The sequence below is a fragment of the Artemia sp. Qi Xiang Cuo genome, chromosome 7, assembly GCF_049724085.1.
Source record: "Artemia sp. Qi Xiang Cuo chromosome 7, ASM4972408v1, whole genome shotgun sequence".
Lineage (NCBI taxonomy): Eukaryota > Metazoa > Arthropoda > Branchiopoda > Anostraca > Artemiidae > Artemia > Artemia sp. Qi Xiang Cuo.
Window position 1 is genome coordinate 3,622,982 of NC_142800.1, and position 25,063 is coordinate 3,648,044.

At 35.0% G+C, this 25,063-nt stretch overlaps 1 protein-coding gene across 1 annotated transcript; it reads left to right on the forward strand.

The window, feature by feature from the left end:
* Nucleotides 1-9,735: 9,735 nt before the first annotated feature.
* Nucleotides 9,736-22,228, forward strand: LOC148949870 (uncharacterized). Its single transcript, XM_089091530.1, has 3 exons — nucleotides 9,736-9,862; nucleotides 10,063-10,231; nucleotides 21,969-22,228. Exons 1-3 carry the CDS (start codon nucleotides 9,736-9,738, stop codon nucleotides 22,123-22,125), a joined length of 453 nt encoding a protein of 150 aa, XP_088947656.1. The 3' UTR covers nucleotides 22,126-22,228.
* Nucleotides 22,229-25,063: the final 2,835 nt, after the last annotated feature.

Consider the following 25,063-nt stretch of genomic DNA (forward strand, 5'->3'; position numbering starts at 1 on the left):
ATTAAAGTGATTACTGCTATGAAGAGAATAACACTGCTGCGGTTATGGTAGGAAATGAGGTTAGCAGCTGGCTTCTTATTTAATCAGGAGTTCGACAGGGTTGCGTTCTATCCCCCTTTATATGGATTATTTTGATGGACTTTGTTTTAGGGACCACAGGAAGGCCAATGGGAGACCACGGAATCAAATGGGGAGGAAAAAGTCTCCTGGACTTAGATTATGCTGATGATTTAAGCATCCTAGATGAAAGTTTGAGCAAAATGAATGAAGTTTTATAGGTTTTGCGAGTTCAGGGTGCTAGTATTGGTTTGAAAATTAATGTTAGGAAGACCAAGTCACTAAGGCTAGGAATAAGTGAAGATGAAAAGGTGACGTTGGGTAATGAAAAGATTGATCAGGTGGGCAGTTTCACTTACCTTGGTAGTATTATTAGTAAAGATGGTGGGAGCAGTGAAGATGTTAAAAATAGAATAGCCAAGGCGCAGGGTGTTTTTCCACAGTTAAAAAAAGTCTGGAAGAATAGGAAGACATGTCTGCAAACCAAGATTAGAATATTAGAAGCTACAGTAATGGCAGTGGTCAAATATGGTTCTGAAGCATGGACGCTCAATAAAGCGGATGAAGATTTTCTAGATGTTTTCCATGGAAATTGCTTAAGGATTGCTCTGGGGACCCGACTGACTGACTGTATGTCAAACAATAGGCTATACGAAAAATGTGGTTCAATACCGCTCTCTAGGTCTATAATGAAAGAAAGGTTGAGGTGGTTAGGGCATGTTGTTCGGATGAAGGATGACAGATTGCCGAAGATTGTTCTTTTCGGCCAACCATCTAGGGCTAAACGGAAAGCAGGTCGTCCCCGTCTGGGTTGGGAGGACGTCATAAAGAAATATTTAAAGGAAATGGGAACTTCGTGGGCGGGTGTAAAAAGGGAGGCTTTGAATAGATTGGGGTGGAGGAGGAGCGTGCGTAGCTGTGTTGGCCTCAGGCGGCTTGGTGCTGCGATGAGTTGTTAGTAGTAGTAGTATACATACATATATATATATATATATATATATATATATATATATATATATATATATATATATATATATATATATATATATATATATATATATATATATATATATATATATATATATATATATATATATATATATATATATACACGCATATATATATATATATATATATATATATATATATATATATATATATATATATATATATATATATATATATATATATATATATATATATATATATATATATATATATATATATATATATATATATATATATATATATATATATATATATATATATATATATATATATATATATATATATATATATATATATATATATATATATATATATATATATATATATATATGTATATATACATATATATACATGTATAGTTACAATTTAGCTAGATTATCTTATCTTAATTTATCAGCGACAGATAGCTGCTTTTCCTTTACAGAATTTCTTAGATTGAGAAAATTCACCCCGTCTGATCGGCTAGTTTAGCTTTGATATAATTCATAATCCGAACTTTTTATCATAACATAATTTTGTTGTGAACTTTTCATTCTCAGTAATAATTTACACGTATCTGACTCGGGAGCCGGAAGTGAATTCTTCTGTCAAAGATGGCTGGGTATGATGTAAGATAAGGATAAATAAAATCAATTATAGATGAAAGAATTCAAACTTGCAAAGAATCTTGAAGATGTATGCTGAAAATTTTCAGAAGTTTCATGTGATGGATTTTACGCGGATGGAATTTACGCCTGAGAAGTATAAATGTTTATCATTATTTTTATACTTAAACATAAATAACTGGTGATAAAAATCCCGTAAGCCAGCATCTGTTAAAATTTTATGTCTTCCATCCTTAACTCTCACAGAACCACTATGAGATTTATTGCATAGTAAAAGGACTGCGTTATTTTGTAGAATTGGATTCACTACTGTTGTAAACGTCCCTAAGCATACCAAAAAAAAAAAAACAATATAAAATGTACTGATGTATTATAGAGACACACAACAACCTTAAAATACGATGGGGGACCGATTTGAGTTTTCTAAAAGTTATGAAGTTTCGTGATAAAATTGCTGACATGTTCCCAACATGTTTCCTAAATGACAAATTTTCATCAAGTGTAATACCTAAATACTTGACACAAGACTTCCTTTCAATCTCGCCATAATTGTATTTTAACCGGGAAATCCATTGATAATATGTCGCTGTTCTCAAGAATATACTAAATTACTCTAAGCCCCTTGAAGTTGCAGTTTATTTACGCGCATCCAAGTTGAAATTCTGTCTAATGATTGTTTGCTAAATTCAAGTAATCCTTTCTCAGTTCTCGCAAGAAAACAAGCGACGTATCATCAGCAAATAACGGTACTGTCAATTCTTGTGGATCATGGAATAATTCACTGAAATTGTTTTTGACATTAGACATAGTTTGACTTAGGTTATTTACAAAAATTAAGAATAATAGCGGTCGAACGACAGAGCCCTGTAGAACTTCACATGCAATAGGAAACCTTGACAAACGGTGAGTCAATATGAACATACTGTAGCCGTCTTTCTAAGAATGCACGTAGAAAATTAAACCCATGGCCTCTTATGCCATAAAACTCAGACTTTATAGATTTAACTAGATCATGATCCACTGTGTCGAAATGTTTAATTATATATAAAAATATATAAAATTTGATATTAAAGAAAATTAAAAATTTGAGATTAAATATATAAAATTTGAGTTAAAGAAAAACCACACAACCTCTTTTTACTAAATCCTCGTTCAAATCAAACCTTATTCAACTCAACCACCTTGTAACTCAGCCCACACACATTTTAACCATTATTCAACTCAACTCTCGTGCGTTTTTAAATTTTAATTTCTGTTTGTTGATCAGACCATGCCGGACAATCCGGCTCCCTCAAGGTGGTTTCAGGCACCATACTCTTTTCCCACTCTGCACCTATAAACACTCTTTCATAACAGATGATTTGAAATAAAAAAAAACAAAAAAAAACAACTTATTATTCTTATTAAACGGCCATTGTGTTTCAGGAGTCATTCTTAAGGAATTGGGACAAAAAGTCACAACTTTAGCGGAAAGAAAGTCATGAGGAGGGGTAACCCCTTTCATATACGTAATAATTCCTGTCTTTTTAATTTTTGACGTTGCTCCTTACTTTCAGTTGAAGAAACTTTTTTTTTAGTTTAATTAGTTATCGCTTTAAATAACACCGGGATATCGGGCTCACCCCTCGATGTAAAATTCCTTCACCCACGGCAAAATTCCACCATGGAAAGTTGTTTTCACGTAAAAATGCCCCCTCCCTCTCCAGGAAAATTTCCATAAGAATATAGAAGGAAATTCATTCTAGCTGAAAATTCCACCCAGAAAAGTTCTTGCAGATTATTTCAGGTGAAATTTTTTTCTTAGCCTACTTTTATTTGAAAAAGACTTTAATTTCTGATTGTTTTTAAAATCATGCCGGTAATCCTTCCCCCCCCCCCTCTGTGAAAAATTTTCCCAGCAAAAAGGCAGTAAAAGGGTATTTTTCAGTAAAAGTTTTTTTGGGGAGGGGAGTGGTACAAAAGAAACTTTAAAAACGCATCAAAAATGTGAAACTGATATCTACATCGAGTTCTGGGAATATTTCTGGTCTACGGTGTTATTATGAAAGTAAAAAATAACACTACACCCCAAAATGAGCAGAATTTAATTCGTACAGGAAGAGGACTGTCCCTTCCTAATCCAGACCTCCACCTCAAGGTCACAGAAACTTTGAAGTGTGCTCATTGGATCAGAAATTGAGAGTTCTAGCCTTTTTTTTAAATCCCAGAGGGATTGAAGACCAGCCAGCCGCATGGGGGTGGTATTTTCCGGGGGAGAGGGGTTCCGTGGGGGCTATTTCTTGGGGGGGGATTTTTCAACGGGGTTAACGCCGGCCACCGAAAAAGGCCAAGCAAAGATTTAAAAAAAACGCTAATATCTTTAGACGCGTCAAACGAGGCATGTTCAATGCCGGTAAAAACCGAAAAAGAACAGAAACATCTAACAATAAGAAACAAGGAATTGCAACTAATCAAGTGAAGAAGAGAAGGTGAAAGGGGCTGTCCCCTCCTCAACGCCTCGCTCTTTACGCTAAAGTTTTTTATTGTTTTAAAAAATAAAGTTGTGAGACAGAGTCAAACTTTAGCGTAAAGAGCGAGGCGTTGAGGAGGGGACAGCCCCTTTCATATACGGAATAATTTCTGTTCGTTTTAAGTTTTAATGTCGCTCCTTACTTTCAGTTTAAAAAACTTGTTTTTTTTATTTAATTTCTGATCGTTTTTTAGTTAATGCAGCTTTTATTTGCATAAAAATTTTACTTTTTCTTTTGCTAAATGGATGTCTTTACAAATTAACTTGCGTAACTAACTTCTATATTCGTATATTTTTCCTCTGGCAAAAAATACAAAGTTGCAGATTTTTGCAGATATGAGCTTGAAACCTAAGTAATAGAGTTTTCTGATACGCTGAATTCTGACGGTGTGATTTTCATTAAAATTCTTTCACTTGTAGGGGATGTTTCCCCCCTCTTTAAAAAATCGAGTAAATTTTCTCAGGCTCGTAGCCTTTGATGAGTAATACTAAACTTAATAAAATTTACATATTTAGGATCAGCATTATAAACACATTCTTTTGATACATTTATTGACATCAAAATTTCGTTTTTAAAAGTTTCGATTACTATTGAGCCGTATCACTTGTTTTTTTATTGTTTTTTTTATTACGTATATGTTATTACTTATATGAAGGGGTTCTCCCTTAGTCAATACCACGCTCTTTACGTTAAAAGTTTAAAAAAAATTTTATACACAAACCCCTTAATCACAATGGCCTTTTATTTAGAATATAAAGCTATTTTGAAAGAAATAAAAAAAAAGTTTAGCTTAACGTGCGTGGTATTGACTTGGGGGAGAACCCCCTCACATACGTTATAATTTCTGTTCGTTTTAAGTTCTAATATTCCTTCTTACATTTCAGTTGAAAAAAACATGTTTTTTTTTATTTAACTTCTGATCGTTTCTTAAATAATGCTTGGAAATCCGGCGCCCCCTTCATAGAAATGTCCCTTCCCCCAAAGAAACATCCTCCACGGAAAGATTCTCCAGAGTAACCCCCTCCTCTATCCCCCCCCCTCCAGAAAAAATCCTTCCTGAAAATGGTTGTATACTTCCCAATAACCAATAAATAATGCTGGCAAGTCCGGCGCCCCCTTCATGGCACGTTCCCTGCCCCCCGGCCCCCGGCCGGCCTGGCCCGTGCCGTACCTCTAGCCCCCGCCCCTCTCCGTCCCCCACCGACCAGAAAAAATCTCCTCTCAAAAAGTCTGTATACTTCCCAATAACCAATACTATATGTTAACATTGAGTCAAGTTCATAACTTTCAGCCCTCCCCCTGGGGACTTTGGGGGATGAAGTCATCCTAAAAGACATTTTTATCATATTTTCGACCATGCTGAACAAAATGGCTATCTCAAAATTTTGATCGAGTGACTTTGGGAAAAAAATGGGCGTGGGAGGGGGTCTAGTTAACCTCCATTTTTTTTGTCACTTAAAAAGGGCACTAGAACTTTTAATTTCCGTTCCAATGAGCCCTCTCACTATATTTTAGGACTATTGGATTAATACAATCACCCCTGGGAAAAAAAAACAACAAACAAACAAACAAATAAACACGCATCCGTGATCTTTCTTCTGGCAAAAAATAGAAAATACCACAATTTTGTAGATAGGAGCTTGAAACCTTTACATTATGGTTCTCTGATACGCTGAATATGATGGCCTGATTTTCATTAAGGTTCTATAACTTTTAGGGGGTCTTTCCCCCCTTTTTCGAAAATCAGCCAAGTTTTCTCGGGGGCGTAACTTTTGATGGGTAGCACTAAACTTGATGAAACTTATATATTTGAAATCAGCGTTGAAATCTGATTCTTTTGATATATCTATTGGTATCAAAAACCCGTTTTCTAGAGTTCCGGTTACCATTGAGCCGGGTACCATTTTCTTCTTATATTATGTAATGCTGATGCAAAACACAGTGAAAAGTTATATTAACGACTACTTTACAAGCTATTTTTATAAAAGTCCCATTTCTTTGAGGCAAGACAAACACAAAATATTTACTACAAATCCAAATGTTACTATAAAATGTAAACTTCTTTGAAAATTGAAACTAGTTCTTTACAAAACAGAATAATTCTTACCAAACAAAAATAATTCTTACAATATACAAAATAGTTTTGTATGTAATAAATATAAGACAATTTCGTATAAGATATGAAATGATTCTTTTAAAATGTGATATAGTTCTTATAAACAGCAATAATTCTTTCAAAATTCTATATAGTTCTTACAAAACAAAAATGATTCTTGAAAATACAAATAGTTCTTACAAAATTCAATAAACAAAACCAAACTAATCCTTACAAAAAACGTAATAGCTCTTACAAAATTAAAAGCATTTCCAACAAATGCAAAATAATTCTTGTTAATAAAAAACAGGATAGTTTTTATAAAATAAAAAATTATGCTTACAAAATTCAATTTAGTTCTTACAAACTACAACTCTTGTTCATTCTTTCCTTCTTCACTTCTAATGAGGTACTGGGATATCATAAAGTGTTTTTAAGGGACAATTTGAAAGAAAATTGCTGGATCCACGCGCTTTTGTAATAAACACAACACCATGTTTACAAAATTTTTTTTTTCAGAAAACTGCATCTTCGTATACAAGTGTCAATAAAAGAAAGAACTGCAAAAGCGTCAGTATCATTTAATTATGAACAGCGTTCCACCAAATATGTCTTTTCATGCGACACCTGTAAGCTGTCAAGTGATTCAATGTATGTCTGGTGGCCTGGTTTTTAAGGGTATAAAGCTCGGATCCATAGAAGGAGACATTGAGCTTGAAAACGCACAGGCCGCTCTTTTTGAATGTGATGGCCCAATCATTTTACGACCTCCTGTAAAGCTTGGCACTGTGAATACAATAAAATTGGAAAATAGGCATCAATTTAAAAATATGGTTGCAGAATTTTTATCAGACCAGCTGGGCTTTTCTATGAAAATGGATATCCTAGATTTAGGATTCGAAAAATTCTTCGCTCACGAAGAAAGTCTTTCTTTCAATTCAAAAAACATGCTAATGCATAGCATTGACGTTGAGGTGCTCTCCTTGGGCTCATTCTATATTCCTTGCAATCAATGGGCATTTACTGCCCAAGCAATTACAGATCTAAAAAGTATTGATTCATCTGATTATGCGTGGAATTTTCTAGTTGCCTATGGATCTCATTTTGTTCCTTGAAGAGCCGTCTACCATTTTGGAGGACTCCATCTTGTACACAATATAGAAGTGTATGAAGAGGTCAAACAGGAAATAAAAAGTTCAGAATATGGCAAAACAAAATCAAAAATAAAAGGAAAACCAGACCCATTGATTTCTGTGGAAGAAGGAGTCGGAAGAGAAAGTAATAAAAAAAACTTCCAAAATTGAAGACAAGGTCATATCCCGTTCAGAAAGACAATTGTTTTCCGTTTGGAATAACATGACTAAAGAAAGCTTCATAAACCAAGTTGAAAGTTTCCCTGGACATGGCAAAATTATTTCCCGCGGATCTCCAGATGAAGAATTAGAGCCAGTCTGGGAGATTGTTCAGGAAGAGTTTCCTGATGCAGCAAAATTTCTGAAGATGGAATGGCTGAGGAATGCTCGCTCTAAATTACCACAAACCTTAAATAATTTCTTAGACCACACTGCTTTTCCATTAAAAACAAAAAAAAAATTTTTAAACAAGAAAAACGGGTTTTAATTGTCTATAAAGCAGTAAAATGCAAAACAATTAATTATGCAAAAAAACTCCAAATATATCGGCCCCACATCCGGAAGTCTTTCTCAACGGAAAAAAAAATAAAATAAAATAAACTTAACTTACATCAAAATAAAACATACTAAACACATAAAGAGAAAGAAAAAAACAAAAAAACAAAAGAAAAAATATAAATAAATAAGAAACAAAACTCATATATTAAATAAACACTTCCATGCACTGAATGTCTATAATGATTCAACTCGCCTCCTCCCAGCATATAAATGGAAATCTATCAAAAATGAAGAATATATTTATACTTAGACCAAAACAATAAAAGGTCAACTAACCCCCCGGCCCATAACCCCTAATTAAATTCCACAAGTTCATCAACCAATTTATGAATTATAAATTGAATGGATTCGTTTGGTTGCAAGCTTAGCAGCAGTTCGTTTACTTTTCTCATCATTTAACCCATTCTGACCTTTGTTCGCAAGGTCATCTTTCGTTTCAGAAATATTATTAAAATCAGTACTGGTTGAATATCTTGCCAGCGCAATCTATTGCATTCTTGTGTTGTTGTGTTGTATAAGCTCGTTGTTAAATAAAGGGAAAGACAAGGTACCGAGAAATTTGCAAAAGGGAGTATACAAAATTCCATGTTCTTGTGGTAAATTTTATGTGGGAAGAACGCAACAAACTTTAGAAAATAGGCTACAACAACACAAGAATGCAATAGATTACGCTCGAAAACAAAAAAAAACACCAGAAACGTTTGAGTCAGCTGTTGCAGAACATCGTTATAATTATCCTCATCACAGTATTTTATTTGATCAAACAAAAATAGTAGATACGTCTGTAGGACTTTTAAAAAGCTTCAGGGAAATTATAGAAATAAAAAAGATAATATATGGGGGCATTAGTATCAATAAAGATAAAGGGGACTCTAGGATCAATTCAATTTATAATAGTTTAATTAAAATGAAGGCAAGATATTCAACCAGTACTGATTTTAATAATGTTTCTGAAACGAAAGATGACCTTGCGAACAAAGGTCAGAATGGGTTAAATGATGGGAAAAGTAAACGAACTGCAGCTAAGCTTGCAACCAAACGAATCCATTCAATTTATAATTCATAAATTGGTTGATGAATTTGTGAAATTTAATTAGGGGTTATGGGCCGGGGGGTTAGTTGACCTTTTATTGTTTTGGTCTAAGTATAAATATATTCTTCATTTTTGATAGATTTCCATTTATATATTGTGAGGAGGTGATTTGAATCATTATAGACATTCAGTGCATGGAAGTGTTTATTTAATATGTGAGATTTGTTTCTTATTTATTTATATTTTTTCTTTTGTTTTTTTCTTTCTCTTTATGTGTTTAGTATGTTTTAGTTTGATGTAAGTTAAGTTTTATTTATTTTATTTTTTTTTCGTTGAGAAAGGCTCCCAGATGTGGGGCCGAAATATTTGGAGCTTTTCTGCATAATTAATTGTTTTGTATTTCACTGCTTTATAGAAAATTAAAACCCGTATTTCTTGTTTAAAATTTTTTTTGGTTCACAAACCTTAAAATTGAAGCAACAAATCAGAGATGACTTTCAGGAAAATCGTCGCAGACTCACAAAAGAATTAGAGGAAAGGATGAAGAACGCCAACCTTAAATGATTATCTAAACCACGTCATCTAGGATTACTGACCGCTACAATAGAATAGTCGATTTGCCGCTGACTTTCTTTTGAGATTCTTTACAGTGGACTAATTAAATCCTTGACTACTTATCTAACAGAAGGTGATAAGAAGTGAACGGATCCGAATATTTTTGGGAGTTTTTCTTGAGATGCCAATTGATGAGCTACAGGTTAAGCAGCCCATTAGTGGTGATGGTCTGGCTTTACTTGTACAAAAATTCATTGGATGTATCAACCACACTGAAAACTTCCCAATTTGGCTGATATCACTAACAGGTTTGTTGTTTTACGTATTTTAGATCATCTCTTTCTCTCTCTGTCTCTCTCTCTCTCTCTCTCTCTCTCTCTCTCTCTCGCTCTCTCTCTCTCTCTCTCTCTCTCTCTCTCTCTCTCTCCCTCCCTCTCCCTCTCTTTCTTTTCTTCTTCTCTGTCTCTCTTTCAAAACTACAATTAATAAATTCGGATTCTAATTGCAGTTGGTGGCGCTTGCTCCATTTTGTCAATTCTGAAGCTCTTCAATAACCGACTAATCAAATGCATCCTTGTACATACAACACCCTGTATCCCTTGGAGCAAGAAGTTTAGAAGCTTCAAAGAAATTCAAATAAAAGCTGATCCGTTACAGCCAATGAAATGCATTGAAAGGTAACATTTTCTATTGAACTAGTATGTCCAAAACATAAAAATTATACACTTAGGTTCACACTCGTCTTGTCCCTAAGGTGAGGGGGACGGAGAAGATGGATTACAAGGGGTTGTCAAAGTCGCTCAAAATTGTATTTAATAGGTAAAATTTACAAGTTTCAATAGGTAAGTGGGTTCTTTGTTCTAATTTCAGAATCCCAACTCCCATCCCTCCTCCCCATCATATTTACATATGACTAGGACATTCTTGTGAATTATATAACACGAGGCGTGTTTTTTAAGTAAGGTTCGTTTGAGCATAAGTACGCAATTAAAGATTTTTTCAAAATGTAAATTTATTTTCAGAAAGTAAATACTTTACTCTATTTTTCGGCATAGTTATCAAATTTTTTCAGACATTGTTCATGTCTCTCAAACAATTTTAAAGTAAACTCTTCATAAAGACATGCCGCCGGCTCCAATAACCAAGAGTTTGCTGCCATTTTTTGGTCGTCGTCGTCATTGTAACGGTTGCCACTGAGTTGGTAACCGGTTGCACTGGAGACGAAACATGGGTTTTGCATATGACGCAAAAATCAGGGCAACAGAACTTGGAATGGAAACACACACACTCCCCTGAAAATTTGAAGGTCGAACAAACTCTCCGAGTGCAAAATCATGGCGTCGGTGTTTTGGAATAGGCATGGTGTTTTTTTTTGGTCGACTTCATGCAACTAGGAATCACTATCAATGCAGAAGCCTGCTGCCCAACCCTCAGAAAGCTCCGTAGAGCGATAAAAAAAAAAAAAAAAATAAGACATGCTCTGACAAAGGGAATTGTCCTTCTTTATGACAATACAAGACATCACACTGCTAGTCAGGCCCACAATTTGTTGGATAGTAATGGCTAGGAAGATTTAGACCGCACATCATACAGTCCTGATCTTGTGCCGAATGATTACCATCCATTTTTCTACCTCAAGCAACACCTCAGGGGCAACCGTTGCAATGATGATGACGACGTAAAAACGGAAGTGAATTCTTGGTTAGCGGAACAGGCGGCACATTTTTATACAGAGGTTACCTTAAAGTTAGTTGAGAGGTATGATAAGTGTCACAACAAACTTGGCAACTATGCTGTTAAATAATCTTTCGAATATAATCTTGAAACATGTACTTATGCTCAAACGGACCTTACTTAAAAAACACGCCTCGTAAATCATTTCATTTAATCGGGTGATTTTCGGGAAGCGGCTCGGCTCCATTCGCTTGACATGGCCGAATCAGCGCACTTTTTTTCTTGATTTTACTAAGAATGGTTTCAGTTGACTGGAGCCTTTGACGTACTTTCACATTTGTGATTCGTTCAGTGTATTTGATTCTAGCAAGGCGCCGGAGGCATCTCATCTCAAAAGTTAGTAGTTTTCTCTCGTCTTTGGTTTTCAGGGTCCATCTTTCGCATCCATTAATAACTATGGGGATTACTTAACTGTTGAATAGCCGCACCTTGAGTTTGTTGGATAGGTGACAACTTTTCCAGAGGTTGGCTAGTCTTCAGAAGCTAGAGCTAGCATGTGCAAGTTGATGTTTCACGTCAGAGCTATGGGAATTATCTGAGGAGACTTGGCTACCAAGGTACAGGAAGTGTTCAACCGTTTAAACCTGTCTCCCGGCTATGGTGATAAAGGGCACGTTGTCTAGTTCCCGTCTCGTAGTTACCATGACTTTGGTCTTGCTGATATTGATCTCCATCCTTAACGGTTTTATGGTATTGTAGAGTTTATTAGCTTGTGCATGCAGTTCTTATGTAAATATGGCCAGCACATCAATATCTTCAGCGTAGACAAGATTGTCTATTATCAGCCCTCCTATTGTTGCGCCGTATTCCGACTGCATCAGTGACAGAACGGCATTTAGAAAGAGGTTGAAGAGATGTGGTGATAAGATGCAACCCGGAGAACTCCTGACGAAGTTATGAACTATTCAGACAACCCATCAGCGGTTATTTCTTGGCCTTGGAACTGGTCGTACAAACTTGATTATTTGGACTACATCAAAATGGATCCCGTATTGAAGGAGGATATACCAGTGTTCTTTGCGCCATATCACGTCAAATGCCTGATGGAAATCAACGAGTAGTTGGTAGAGATCTTGGTTGAATTCAATATATCGTTCCATGAGTTGTCGAACGACAAATATCTGATCGATTGTTGATATCCCAGGTTGAAAGCCGGCCTGATATTCTCCAATGGCAAAGGCAGTTGTTGCTTGTATGCGTCGGAGTAGGACTTTTGTCAGGACGCGTGACTGGTGGCTCGTGAGGTTGATTGGACGGTAGTTTCCGCACTGTTTCTTAGATCCCTTTTTATGAATAGATACAATGGCAGTCTTGCACCACTGACGGGGTACGTGGCCGGTTTAACAGATACAATGACATGGTACAGATCCGTTAAATCATCCAATCCCACGTTAAGGAGTTCAGTGGTGACTCCGTCTGGACCAGGGGCTTTTCCATGTTTCTGCGACTTGAATGCTGACTCGGTTTCTGACTTGAGTTGGTGGGGGGACAGAGTTCTTGGTCGGGTATGGGAAAGCGGGTTATTATTTCAGGATCCACAGCTACTAGGGGATTCAGTTTATCGTTAAAGTATTCTTTCCATCTTTCAAGTTTAATCTTTGAATCGCTAATCTCATTTCCGTCTCTGTCCAGGATCACTGAAGTTTGCGGCTCTTTTTTTCGGCTTAACTCTCGTACCATTCTGAAAACTATTCCGCTGTTTCCCTTCTTGAACAGTACTTCGCAGTCTTCGCATTTCTTCCGCAGGTGGTTACGTAGTGCCTTTCTGATCTCTCGCTTTGCTCTTCTCTTGCGGAGCTTGTAAGAAACCAGGCTGTGGCGGCCGGATTTATTGCAAAAAAGTCGCTTATCCTCTCATAGGGTTAGTTCAAACAAGGCTTCAAAAACAAAGGCTTCAAAAGAGAGACACTTTCAGGTTGCTAATTTAATTGTCATTTATACAGTTTTGTTTGTGTTTTGACAAATAATCTGCAGCCATGGGCGTAGAGAAGGGGGGGACGGGGGCAGGGGAAGGCAGCTCCTCCCCCTAGAACTTCAAATCTACGCTAGATATTAACGAGAACTTTTCGCATGTTGTAATTTTTTGTTGGATGTTGCCTGGTAGATGGTTATAAAAGCTATATATATATATATATATATATATATATATATATATATATATATATATATATATATATATATATATATATATATATATATATATATATATATATTTAGGTTCGCAACGGAACGGAAAACCCGTCTCCATTCTAAAAGAATTAGCATTTTCCCATTCCGTCTTTGTGTTTACTTTCATTTGGAAAACTTGTATTTGTATGCATTTAATGATAGAAATGAATAACTATTTAAGTTATTTTTCGGCCTTTAATCCAAGGAATCTTTTTCAATCAAGAAGAAAGGTTGCGTATGAGAAAATTTTAGGTTTTATTCCGTTTTTGAAGCCCTGTTTGAACTAAAACTTACTATTATCAACAAAGCTTTTGATTGGAAATATTTAACTGAATTAAGAATTTCAAAGCTTAACGCAATATTTTTTTATATTGTCACAAGATTTAGGAGAAATTGAAATTTTGCTACTTTGTTACCTAAAAACTCTATTTTTTAATTCACTCACGTTAATTAATTTGAAGAAACAGTTGAACTTGGACACACACATACATTAACAATTTTTTGAGGGTTTTTTCATGCTTGTTGGACCCTTAAACTCAATGATAACTTTGACCTCAAGCCAGGTCATTTACTGTTCAAAAGTGCTAAATGTTTATAAAAGGTGAAGAGTTATTGAACAAAATTGCGGAGCACTTTTTATCATGTTAGTTTTGGAAGATTAGTTCGAAGTTTGATATGACCAGACATGGATCCTAAAAAGAAAATCAGTGGTTCTACTAGAGGATTCACGGTCACCTTTGAGCAAAAGTATTACCCCTAGAAAATAATTGTAAGTACTATTCTATAAGCTGTTGATCTCTGAGTTTTAGTGGAAAGGATTGTTTTTTTTTTTTTTTTTGAGTTATAGGTGATCTACATAGCACTGCATAGGTTTGTACATTGATCCACATCTATAAGCCTAGGTTAGTTTTTCAAATCTCTGGATAATAACAGAAATGAAAATGGTGTTGCTAGGAAGGTACTTTACAACACATATGCTTGCAAAACTTATTCGGACCCAGAACATACAAGGCCTTATCCAGTAAGGGGGGGGGGTTACCGGGCATTATCTTTCACCGAAATTTTTCTCCGACTCATAAAAACGTAACAAAAATGAATATACCCCAATTTTAATGCGCTTTTAAAGTGTTTTGTAACCCTAATCTCTGAAATGAAAGGCCCCCCCCCCACAGAATCGTGGATACCCCCATGAGAACATAACATATCTCAAGTATAGTAGTTCCCAAAACGGATTCATGATTCCTTACAATAGCCACGTAATTATTAATTACAATTCCCACGATAATCATCTTTGAATGTCTTCATCAGATGCTTTTGTACTATAAAATTCCACATTTTAGAATCATCTATGTGGTTCATCCGTGGAGGCTAAATTAGTTAAACTTTAATATATATTAAACAAAATGAGTATCTGAATTTTGTGTCTAATGTGCTTGGTGGTAGGGCAACTGAAAAGGTATGAGAAGGCGGACTGGTAGTCCTGTGATCACTTTAGTTATAAAAATTGAAGGGAACCTCTCTTATTTGCCTCCCCTGAAAGGGTCAGGTTGTGTTCAGGTCTTCTAGAAGCCTAACTATTCCATTAGCTCTTCCATTATTAGAAATTACTTTTAAAAAACTAGTCAATTTTCTTGTATTGTGTCCAACCCCCCCAGAGAAGTAACTATGACACTAGCCCCAACTTCACATATCGGTTAAATCAGTTCCATATATTGTTCACACCTTTTTTGAAATGTACCACCAAAGTTGGTTTATGAAAGTGTAAGAGAATACTGATCACAAATTCTCGCATAGTATTCAAAATATATATATATATATATATATATATATATATATATATATATATATATATATATATATATATATATATATATATATATATATATATATATATATATATATATATATATATATATATATATATATATATATATATATATATATATATAGAAATTGTTATTTCCAATTGAATATGCTCCCTCCGAAGTTTATAACACCACACCTTGCATATGAAGTGCCTTTAGAGAAAAAATGGAGCCTTATGGTCTTGGGGTCGATAGGGGGAGGCTAATTGCCTTCGATCACTTTTGACTCTTAAAAAGAGACCTAGAACTTTCAATTGCTAATCATTTGAGTCCTCTCCAAAGTTTATGCGACCATCTTTTCCGTAAAAAAATTATATGCCCGAAGGGGCAAAAGTTACAACCCTTCCCCCGGGTTTGGGGGGGGGGGCTATGTGGACCCCGAAGTTTGTCATCTGATAGTTTGAATATTTCAAACAAAATGGTTATTTAAAAATTTTTATCGCATGCAATAGGGGAAAAGAGGTAAATGCCGGCCGATCACTTTTGATGACTTAAAAAGGTAAATAGAAATTTCAATTTCCAATCAAATGAGCCACACCTGATGTTTATACCACCTCTTACAAAAAACTTATTTTCCCCCATGGTATAAATGTCAACACTTTCCCCGGGCTCTGGGGGCTTTGTTGACCCCTGAGTTTTGTTGTTTGAAATTTAAACTATTTTGAACAAAATGGTTATTTAAAAATTTTTATCAGATGTATTTGGGGAAAAAGGGGCGTTGGGGGGGAGGCTAGTCGCCCTTCGATCACTTTTGACTCTTGTTATCCCTGGAGTCTTGTTATATGATCTTTGGTCTATTTTGAACAAAATGGCTATATAAAAAATTCATTCGGACGCATTTGGGGAAAAGAGGGTTGGCGGGTGGGGGGGGGGGGGTGCTAGTTGCAGTTGGATCACTTTTGACTCTTAAATAGGGAATTAGATCTAGTGTTGGCCGATATTTTGATTAATCGATATATCGATTTCTTTACTTTCGATATATCGATATCGATCATGAATGTGCCGAAGTTTAGTGACGCAAATGGTAAATAGAGGGTATTTTGTATAATTTTTGTTCAAAATTCAATTAACATAAAATCAGACAATAAAAATAAACTTTGATTACATAAATGAACATAATTAAAACCCAGATTTGGAATTAAAGATCGTCTGGTGAAATATAAATTTTTTTCAAACGCGAGTCATGATATTTGGCAATTATGACGAGTGAGATTAGGTCAAGACTTAAAAACCCAGAATGTATTTTATTCGGCACAGTCGTTCAAAGCTCATCATCCACACAGTAAAATCCACAAAGGTCTACCTGAACAAAGTGACGTCTCAAAATCTTAGACAAAGACAGGACTGTCGAGATGGAGGGAAAGCTTTCAGAAGATAGCTCAATAGTTGCCTCTTCAAAGGGTGTAAGCACCACTATCACCTTTGAAATTACACCCCATTCATGTGATTATCAGTGACTATGAGGTCCTCTTTACCGAGAAGCGCAAGCGAACTTGTTACCGACTCTTTCAAATCTTGTAGACTACGCAACATAGGGAGAAGCGAATTCCATCTAGTGGTCACATCAGGTTTTAGTTTTTTGGTGCAAACCTTGTCAATAGAGATTTGAACCTGGCACAACTTGTCCGTAGCTACAACACTACGTATGGCAATGCTGATAATATTTCTTGGGATGCAGCATCCTTTACGGCCCGAACTACATTTGCTCCATTATCAGTTGCTACAGCAACAACCTTTTCCTTGATCACCCCAATTTTCAATTTTCATAAGGTGAGCCATAGTAGCATCATATATATACATATATATATATATATATATATATATATATATATATATATATATATATATATATATATATATATATATATATATATATATATATATATATATATATATATATATATATATATATATATATATATATATATATATATATATATATATATATATATATATATATATATATATATATATATATATATATATATATATATATATATATATATATATATATATATATATATATATATATATATATATATGCATATATATATGTATATATACATATATATACATGTATAGTTACAATTTAGCTAGATTACCTTATCTTAATTTATCAGCGACATATAGCTCCTTTTCCTTGACAGAATTTTTTAGATTGAGAAAATTCACCCCATCTGATCGGCTAGTTTAGCTTTGGTATCATTCAAAATCCGAACTTTTTATCATAACATAATTTTGTTGTGAACTTTTCATTCTCAGTAATAATTTATGCGTATCTGACTGGGGAGCCGGAAGTGAATTCTTCTGTCAAAGATGGCTGGGAATGATGTAAGATAAGGATAAATGAAATCAATTATAGATGAAAGAATTCAAACCTGCAAAGAATCTTGAAGATGTATGCTGAAAATTTTCAGAATTTTCATGTGATGGATTTTACGCGGATGGAATTTACGCCTGAGAAGTATAAATGTATATTATTATTTTTGTACTTAAACATAAATAACTGGTGATAAAGATCCCGTAAGCCAGCAGCTGGTAAAATTTTATGTCTTCCATCCTTCAATCTCACAGAACCACTGAGATTTATTGCAGAGTAAAAGGATTGCGTTATTTTGTAGAATTGGATTCACTACTGATGGAAACGTTCCTAAGCATACAAAAAAAAAAAAAAAAAAACAATATAAAATGTACTGATGTATTATAGAGACACACAACAACCTTAAAATACGATGGGGGACCGATTTGAGTTTTCTAAAAGTTATGAAGTTTCGTGATAAAATTGCTGACACGTTCCCAACATGTTTCCTAAATGACAAATTTTCATCAAGTGTAATACCTAAATACTTGACACAAGACTTCCTTTCAATTTCGCCATATTTGTATTTTAACCAGGAAATCCATTGATAATATGTCGCTGTTCTCAAGAATATACTAAATTACTCTTAGCCGCTTGAAGTTGTAGTTTGTTTACGCACATCCAAGTTGAAACTCTGTCTAACGATTGTTTGCTAAATTCAAGTAATCCTTTCTCAGTTCTCGCAAGAAAACAAGCGACGTATCATCAGCAAACAACGGTACAGTCAATTCTTGTGGATCATGGAATAATTCACTGAAATTGTTTTTGACATTAGACATAGTTTGACTTAGGTCATTTACAAAAATTAAGAATAATAGCGGTCGAACGACAGAGCCCTGTAGAACTTCACATGCAATAGGAAACCTTGACAAACGGTGAGTCAATATGAACATACTGTAGCCGTCTTTCTAAGAATGCACGTAGAAAATTAAACCCATGGCCTCTTATGCCATAAAACTCAGACTTTATAGATTTAACTAGATCATGATCCACTGTGTCGAAATGTTTAATTATATATAAAAATATATAAAATTTGATATTAAAGAAAATTAAAAATTTGAGATTAAATATATAAAATTTGAGTTAAAGAAAAACCACACAACCTCTTTTTACTAAATCCTCGTTCAAATCAAACCTTATTCAACTCAACCGCCTTGTAACTCAGCCCACACACATTTTAACCATTATTCAACTCAACTCTCGTGCGTTTTTAAATTTTAATTTCTGTTTGTTGATCAGACCATGCCGGACAATCTGGCTCCCTCAAGGTGGTTTCAGGCACCATACTCTTTTCCCACTCTGCACCTATAAACACTCTTTCATAACAGATGATTTTAAATAAAAAAAAAAAAAAAAAAAAAAAAACAACAACTTATTATTCTTATTAAACGGCCATTGTGTTTCAGGAGTCATTCTTAAGGAATTGGGACAAAAAGTCACAACTTTAGCGGAAAGAGAAGTCATGAGGAGGGGTAACCCCTTTCATATACGTAATAATTCCTGTCCGTTTAATTTTTGACGTTGCTCCTTACTTTCAGTTGAAGAAACTTTTTTTTTAGTTTAATTAGTTATCGCTTTAAATAACACCGGGATATCCGGCTCACCCCTCGATGTAAAATTCCTTCACCCACGGCAAAATTCCACCATGGAAAGTTGTTTTCACGTAAAAATGCCCCCTCCCTTTCCAGGAAAATTTCCGTGAGAATATGGAAGGAAATTCATTCTAGCTGAAAATTGCACCCAGAAAATTTCTTGCAGATGATCTCGGGTGAAAATTTTTTATTAGCCTAATTTTATTTGAAAACGACTTTAAATTCTGATTGTTTTTAAAATCATGCCGGTAATCCTTCCCCCCCCCCCTCTGTGAAAAATTTTCCCAGCAAAAAGGCAGTAAAAGGGTATTTTTCAGTAAAAGTTTTTTTGGGGAGGGGAGTGGTACAAAAGAAACTTTAAAAACCCATCAAAAATGTGAAACTGATATCTACATCGAGTTCTGGGAATATTTCTGGTCTATGCTGTTATTATGAAAGTAAAAAATAACACTAAACCCAAAAATGAAGAGAATTTATTCCATACAGGAGGAGGACTGTCCCTTCCTAATGCACATCTCCACCTCAAGGTCACAGAAACTTTGAAGTGTGCTCATTGGATCAGAAATTGATAGTTCTAGCCCTTTTTTCAAAGCCCAGAGGGATTGAAGACCAACCAGCCGCATGGGGGTGGTATTTTCCGGGGGAGAGGGGTTCCGTGGGGGCTATTTTTTTGGGGAGGGGGAATTTCTCATAGGGGTTAACGCCGGCCACCAAAAAAGGACAAGCAAAGATTTAAAAAAAACGCTAATATCTTTAGACGCGTCAAACGAGGCATGTTAAATGCCGGTAAAACCCGAAAAAGAACAGAAACATCTAACAATAAGAAACAAGGAATTGCAACTAATCAAGTGAAGAAGAGAAGGAGAAAATCAGAATTGTCCGTCATATAATCTAAGAGTAATTAAAGTCTAACCTGTATTAGGCTGGACTCTTATTACCTGGTGGGGGTTGGATTAGCTTAAACACATTTTTTTTGCATTTTTGTGCAGGAGGTGGAAGAAGGTCACTTATTTTTGATTTTTCTTTTTAAAAAAATATTGTTTCTAGTTTTCTTATTACTTTTTGCATTATTCTTGTTATTCCATAATCGAAATCCTGCATAGACAGTCTCGAGCATGACTCATTATATGCTCATGCATACAAATATTATGCTACTACGGAGAGGAAACCCATAGTAAATAAATTAGCATAGTAAAAGGGTATTTTCCAGCAAAGGTTTTTTTGGGGAGGTTTTGGGGAGGTTTTTTTTTTACTATACATAGATTTGTATAGTAAAAGGGTATTTTCCAGCTAAGGTTTTTTTTGGGGAGGAGAGTGATACAAAAGAAAATTTAAAAACGCATCAAAAATGTGAAATTTTTGAGAAAGAGATTTTGAAAAAGAGATTTTGAAGAGAAAATCTTGAAAAAGAGATTTTTCAGCCTGAAAACGCCCACCAAACCAGACCAAGCCTAGAAGAATTATCCACTAATCAGAATCCAGTGCGAATGATGTGTCGTTTATTTCAACACAGTAACCCTTTTATGAAATTAACTTTGAAATCATTGAACATCCATTGAAAAGCAATGCTAAGCCAGAAGAATGGAATAACAATAATAATGCAAAAAGAGATAAAAAGACCCAAAACAATATTTTTTTAAAGAAAAACCAAAAATAATTGACCCCCCCCCACCGCCCGCATGAAAAAGCAAACAAAATGTATTTTAGCTAATCCAACCCCATCCAGGTAATAAGAGTCCAGCCTAATAGAGGTTAGATTTTAATTGCTCTTAGTTTTAATGACGAACAATTCTGAGTTTCACCTTCTCTTCTTCACTTGATTAGTTGCAATTCATATTTTCTTATTGTTAGACGTGTCTCTTCTTTTCTGGTTTTTACTGGCATTGAATATGCCTCGTTTGACGCGTCTAAAGATGAGAAGACTCATTTCTTGGAGTCAATACTAAGTATTCCTGATTGATAGGCATATATCATGAACCTTGTTTTTCTTCTTATATTATGTAATGCTGATGCAAAACACAGTGAAAAAGTAATATTAACGACTAATTTACAAGCTATTTTTATAGAAGTCGCCTTTCCTTTAGGCAAGACAAACACAAAATATTTACTACAAATCCAAATGTTACTATAAAATGTAAACTTCTTTGAAAATCGAAACTAGTTCTTTACAAAACAGAATAATTCTTACCAAACAAAAATAATTCTTACAATATACAAAATAGTTTTGTATGTAATAAATATAAGATAATTTCGTATAAGATATAAAATGATTCTTTTAAAATGTGATATATTTCTTATAAACAGCAATAATTCTTTCAAAATTCTATATAGTTCTTACAAAATAAAAATGATTCTTAAAAATACAAATAGTTCTTACAAAATTCAATAAACAAAACCAAACTAATCCTTACAAAAAACGTAATAGCTCTTACAAAATTAAAAATATTTCCAACAAATGCAAAATAATTCTTGTTAATACAAATAAGGATAGTTTTTATAAAATAAAAAATTATACTTACAAAATTCAATTTAGTTCTAACAAACTACAACTCTTGTTCATTCTTTCCTTCTTCACTTCTAATGAGGTACTGGGATATCATAAAGTGTTTTTAAGGGACAATTTGAAAGAAAATTGCTGGATCCACGCGCTTTTGTAATAAACACAACACCATGTTTACAAAATTTTTTTTTTCAGAAAACTGCATCTTCGTATACAAGTGTCAATAAAAGAAAGAACTGCAAAAGCGTCAGTATCATTTAATTATGAACAGAGTTCCACCAAAAATGTCTTTTCATGCGACACCTGTAAGCTGTCAAGTGATTCAATGTATGTCTGGCGGCCTGGTTTTTAAGGGTATAAAGCTCGGATCCATAGAAGGAGACATTGAGCTTGAAAACGCACAGGCCGCTCTTTTTGAATGTGATGGCCCAATCATCTTACGACCTCCTGTAAAGCTTGGCATTGTGAATAAAATAAAATTGGAAAATAGGCATCAATTTAAAAATAGGGTTGCAGAATTTTTATCAGACCAGCTGGGCTTTTCTATGAAAATGGATATCCTAGATTTAGGATTTAAAAAAGTCTTAGCTCACGAAGAAAGTCTTTCTTTGAATTCAAAAAACATGCTAATGCATAGCATTGACGTTGAGGTGCTCTCCTTGGGTTCATTCTATATTCCTTGCAATCAATGGGCATTTACTGCCCAAGCAATTGCAGATCTAAAAAGTATTGATTCACCTGATGATGCGAGGAATTTTCTAGTTGCCTATGGATCTCATTTTGTTCCTTGAAGAGCCGTCTACCATTTTGGAGGACTCCATCTTGTACACAATATAGAAGTGTATGAATACGTCAAACAGGAAATAAAAAGGTCAGAATATGGCAAAACAAAATCAAAAATAAAAGAAAAACCAGACCCAATGATTTCTGTGGAAGAAGGAATCGGAAGAAAAAGTAATAAAAAAACTTCCAAAATTGAAGACAATGTCATATCCCGTTCAGAAAGACAATTGTTTTCCGTTTGGAATAACATGACTAAAGAAAGCTTCATAAACCAAGTTGAAAGTTTCCCTGGACATGGCAAAATTATTTCCCGCGGATCTCCAGATGAAGAATTAGAGCCAGTCTGGGAGATTGTTCAGGAAGAGTTTCCTGATGCAGCAAAATTTCTGAAGATGGAATGGCTGAGGAATGCTCGCTCTAAATTACCATAAACCTTAGAATTGAAGCAACAAATCAGAGATGACTTTCAGGAAAATCGTCGCAGACCCACAAAAGAATTAGAGGAAAGGATGAAGAACGCCAACCTTAAATGATTATCTAAACCACGTCATCTAGGATTACTGACCGCTACAATAGAATAGTCGATTTGCCGCTGACTTTCTTTTGAGATTCTTTACAGTGGACTAATTAAATCCTTGACTACTTATCTAACAGAAGGTGATAATAAGGATACAAGAAGTGAACGGATCCGAATATTTTTGGGAGTTTTTCTTGAGATGCCAATTGATGAGCTACAGGTTAAGCAGCCCATTAGTGGTGATGGTCTGGCTTTACTTGTACAAAAATTCATTGGATGTATCAACCACACTGAGAACTTCCCAATTTGGCTGATATCACTAACAGGTTTGTTGTTTTCCGTATTTTAGATAATCTCTTTCTCTCTCTCTCTCTCTCTCTCTCTCTCTCTCTCTGTCTCTCTCTCTCTCTCTCTTTCTCTCTCTCTCTCTGTCTATCTCTCTCTCTCTCTCTCTCTGTCTCTCTCTCTCTCTCTCTCTCTCTCTCTCTCTCTCTCTCTCTCTCTCTCTCTCTCTCTCTCTCTCTCTCTCTCTCTCTCTCTCTCTCTCTCTCCCTCTCCCTCTCCTCCCTCTTTCTTTCTTTTCTTCATTCTCTGTCTCTCTTTCAAAACTACAATTAATAAATTCGGATTCTAATTGCAGTTCGTGGCGCTTGCTCCATTATGTCAATTCTGAAGTTCTTCAATAACCGACTAATCAAATGCATCCTTGTACGTACAACACCCTGTATCCCTTGGCCCAAGAAGTTTAGAAGCTTCAAAGATATTCAAATAAAAGCTGATCCGTTACAGCCAATGAAATGCATTGAAAGGTAACATTTTCTATTGAACTAGTATGTCCAAAACATAAAAATTATACACTTAGGTTCACACTCGTCTTGTCCCTAAGGTGAGGGGGACGGAGAAGATGGATTACAAGGGGTTGTCAAAGTCGCTCAAAATTGTATTTAATATGTAAAATTTACAAGTTTTAATAGGTAAGTGGGTTCTTTGTTCTAATTTCAGAATCCCAACTCCCATCCCTCCTCCCCATCATATTTACATATGACTAGGACATTCCTGTGAATTATATAACACGAGGCGTGTTTTTTAAGTAAGGTCCGTTTGAACATAAGTACGCAATTAAAGATTTTTTCAAAATGTAAATTTATTTTCAGAAAGTAAATACTTTACTCTATTTTTCGGGATAGTTATCAAATTTTTTCAGACATTGATCATGTCTCTCAAATAATTTTAAAGTAAACTCTTCATAAAGACATGCCACCGGCTCCAATAACCAAGAGCTTGCTGCCATTTTTATTCGTCTTCGTCATTGTAACGGTTGCTACTGAGATGGTAACCGGTTGAACTGGAGACGAAACATGGGTTTCGCATATGACGCAAAAGTCAGGGCAACAGAACTTGGAATGTAAACACACACACTCCCCTGAAAATTTGAAGGCCTATCAGACTCTTCCAGCACAAAATCATGGCGTCGGTGTTTTGGAATAGGTATGGTGTTTTTTGGTCGACTTCATGCAACTAGGAACCACTATCAATGCAGAAGCCTGCTGCCCAACCCTCAGAAGGCTCCGTAGAGCGATAAAAAAAAAAGAATGACATGCTCTGACAAAGAGAATTCTCCTTCTTCATGACAATACAAGACATCACACTGCTAGTCAGGCCCACAATTTGTTGGATAGTAATGGCTAGGAAGATTTAGACCGCACATCATACAGTCTTGATCTTGTGCCGAATGATTACCATCCATTTTTCTACCTTAAGCAACACCTCAGGGGCAACCGTTGCAATGATGATGACGACGTAAAAACGGAAGTTAATTCTTGGTTAGCGGAACAGGCGGCACATTTTTATACAGAGGTTACCTTAAAGTTAGTTGAGAGGTATGATAACTGTCACAACAAACTTGGCAACTATGCTGTTAAATAATCTTTCGAATATAATCTTGAAAGATGTACTTATGCTCAAACGGACCTTACTTAAAGAACACACA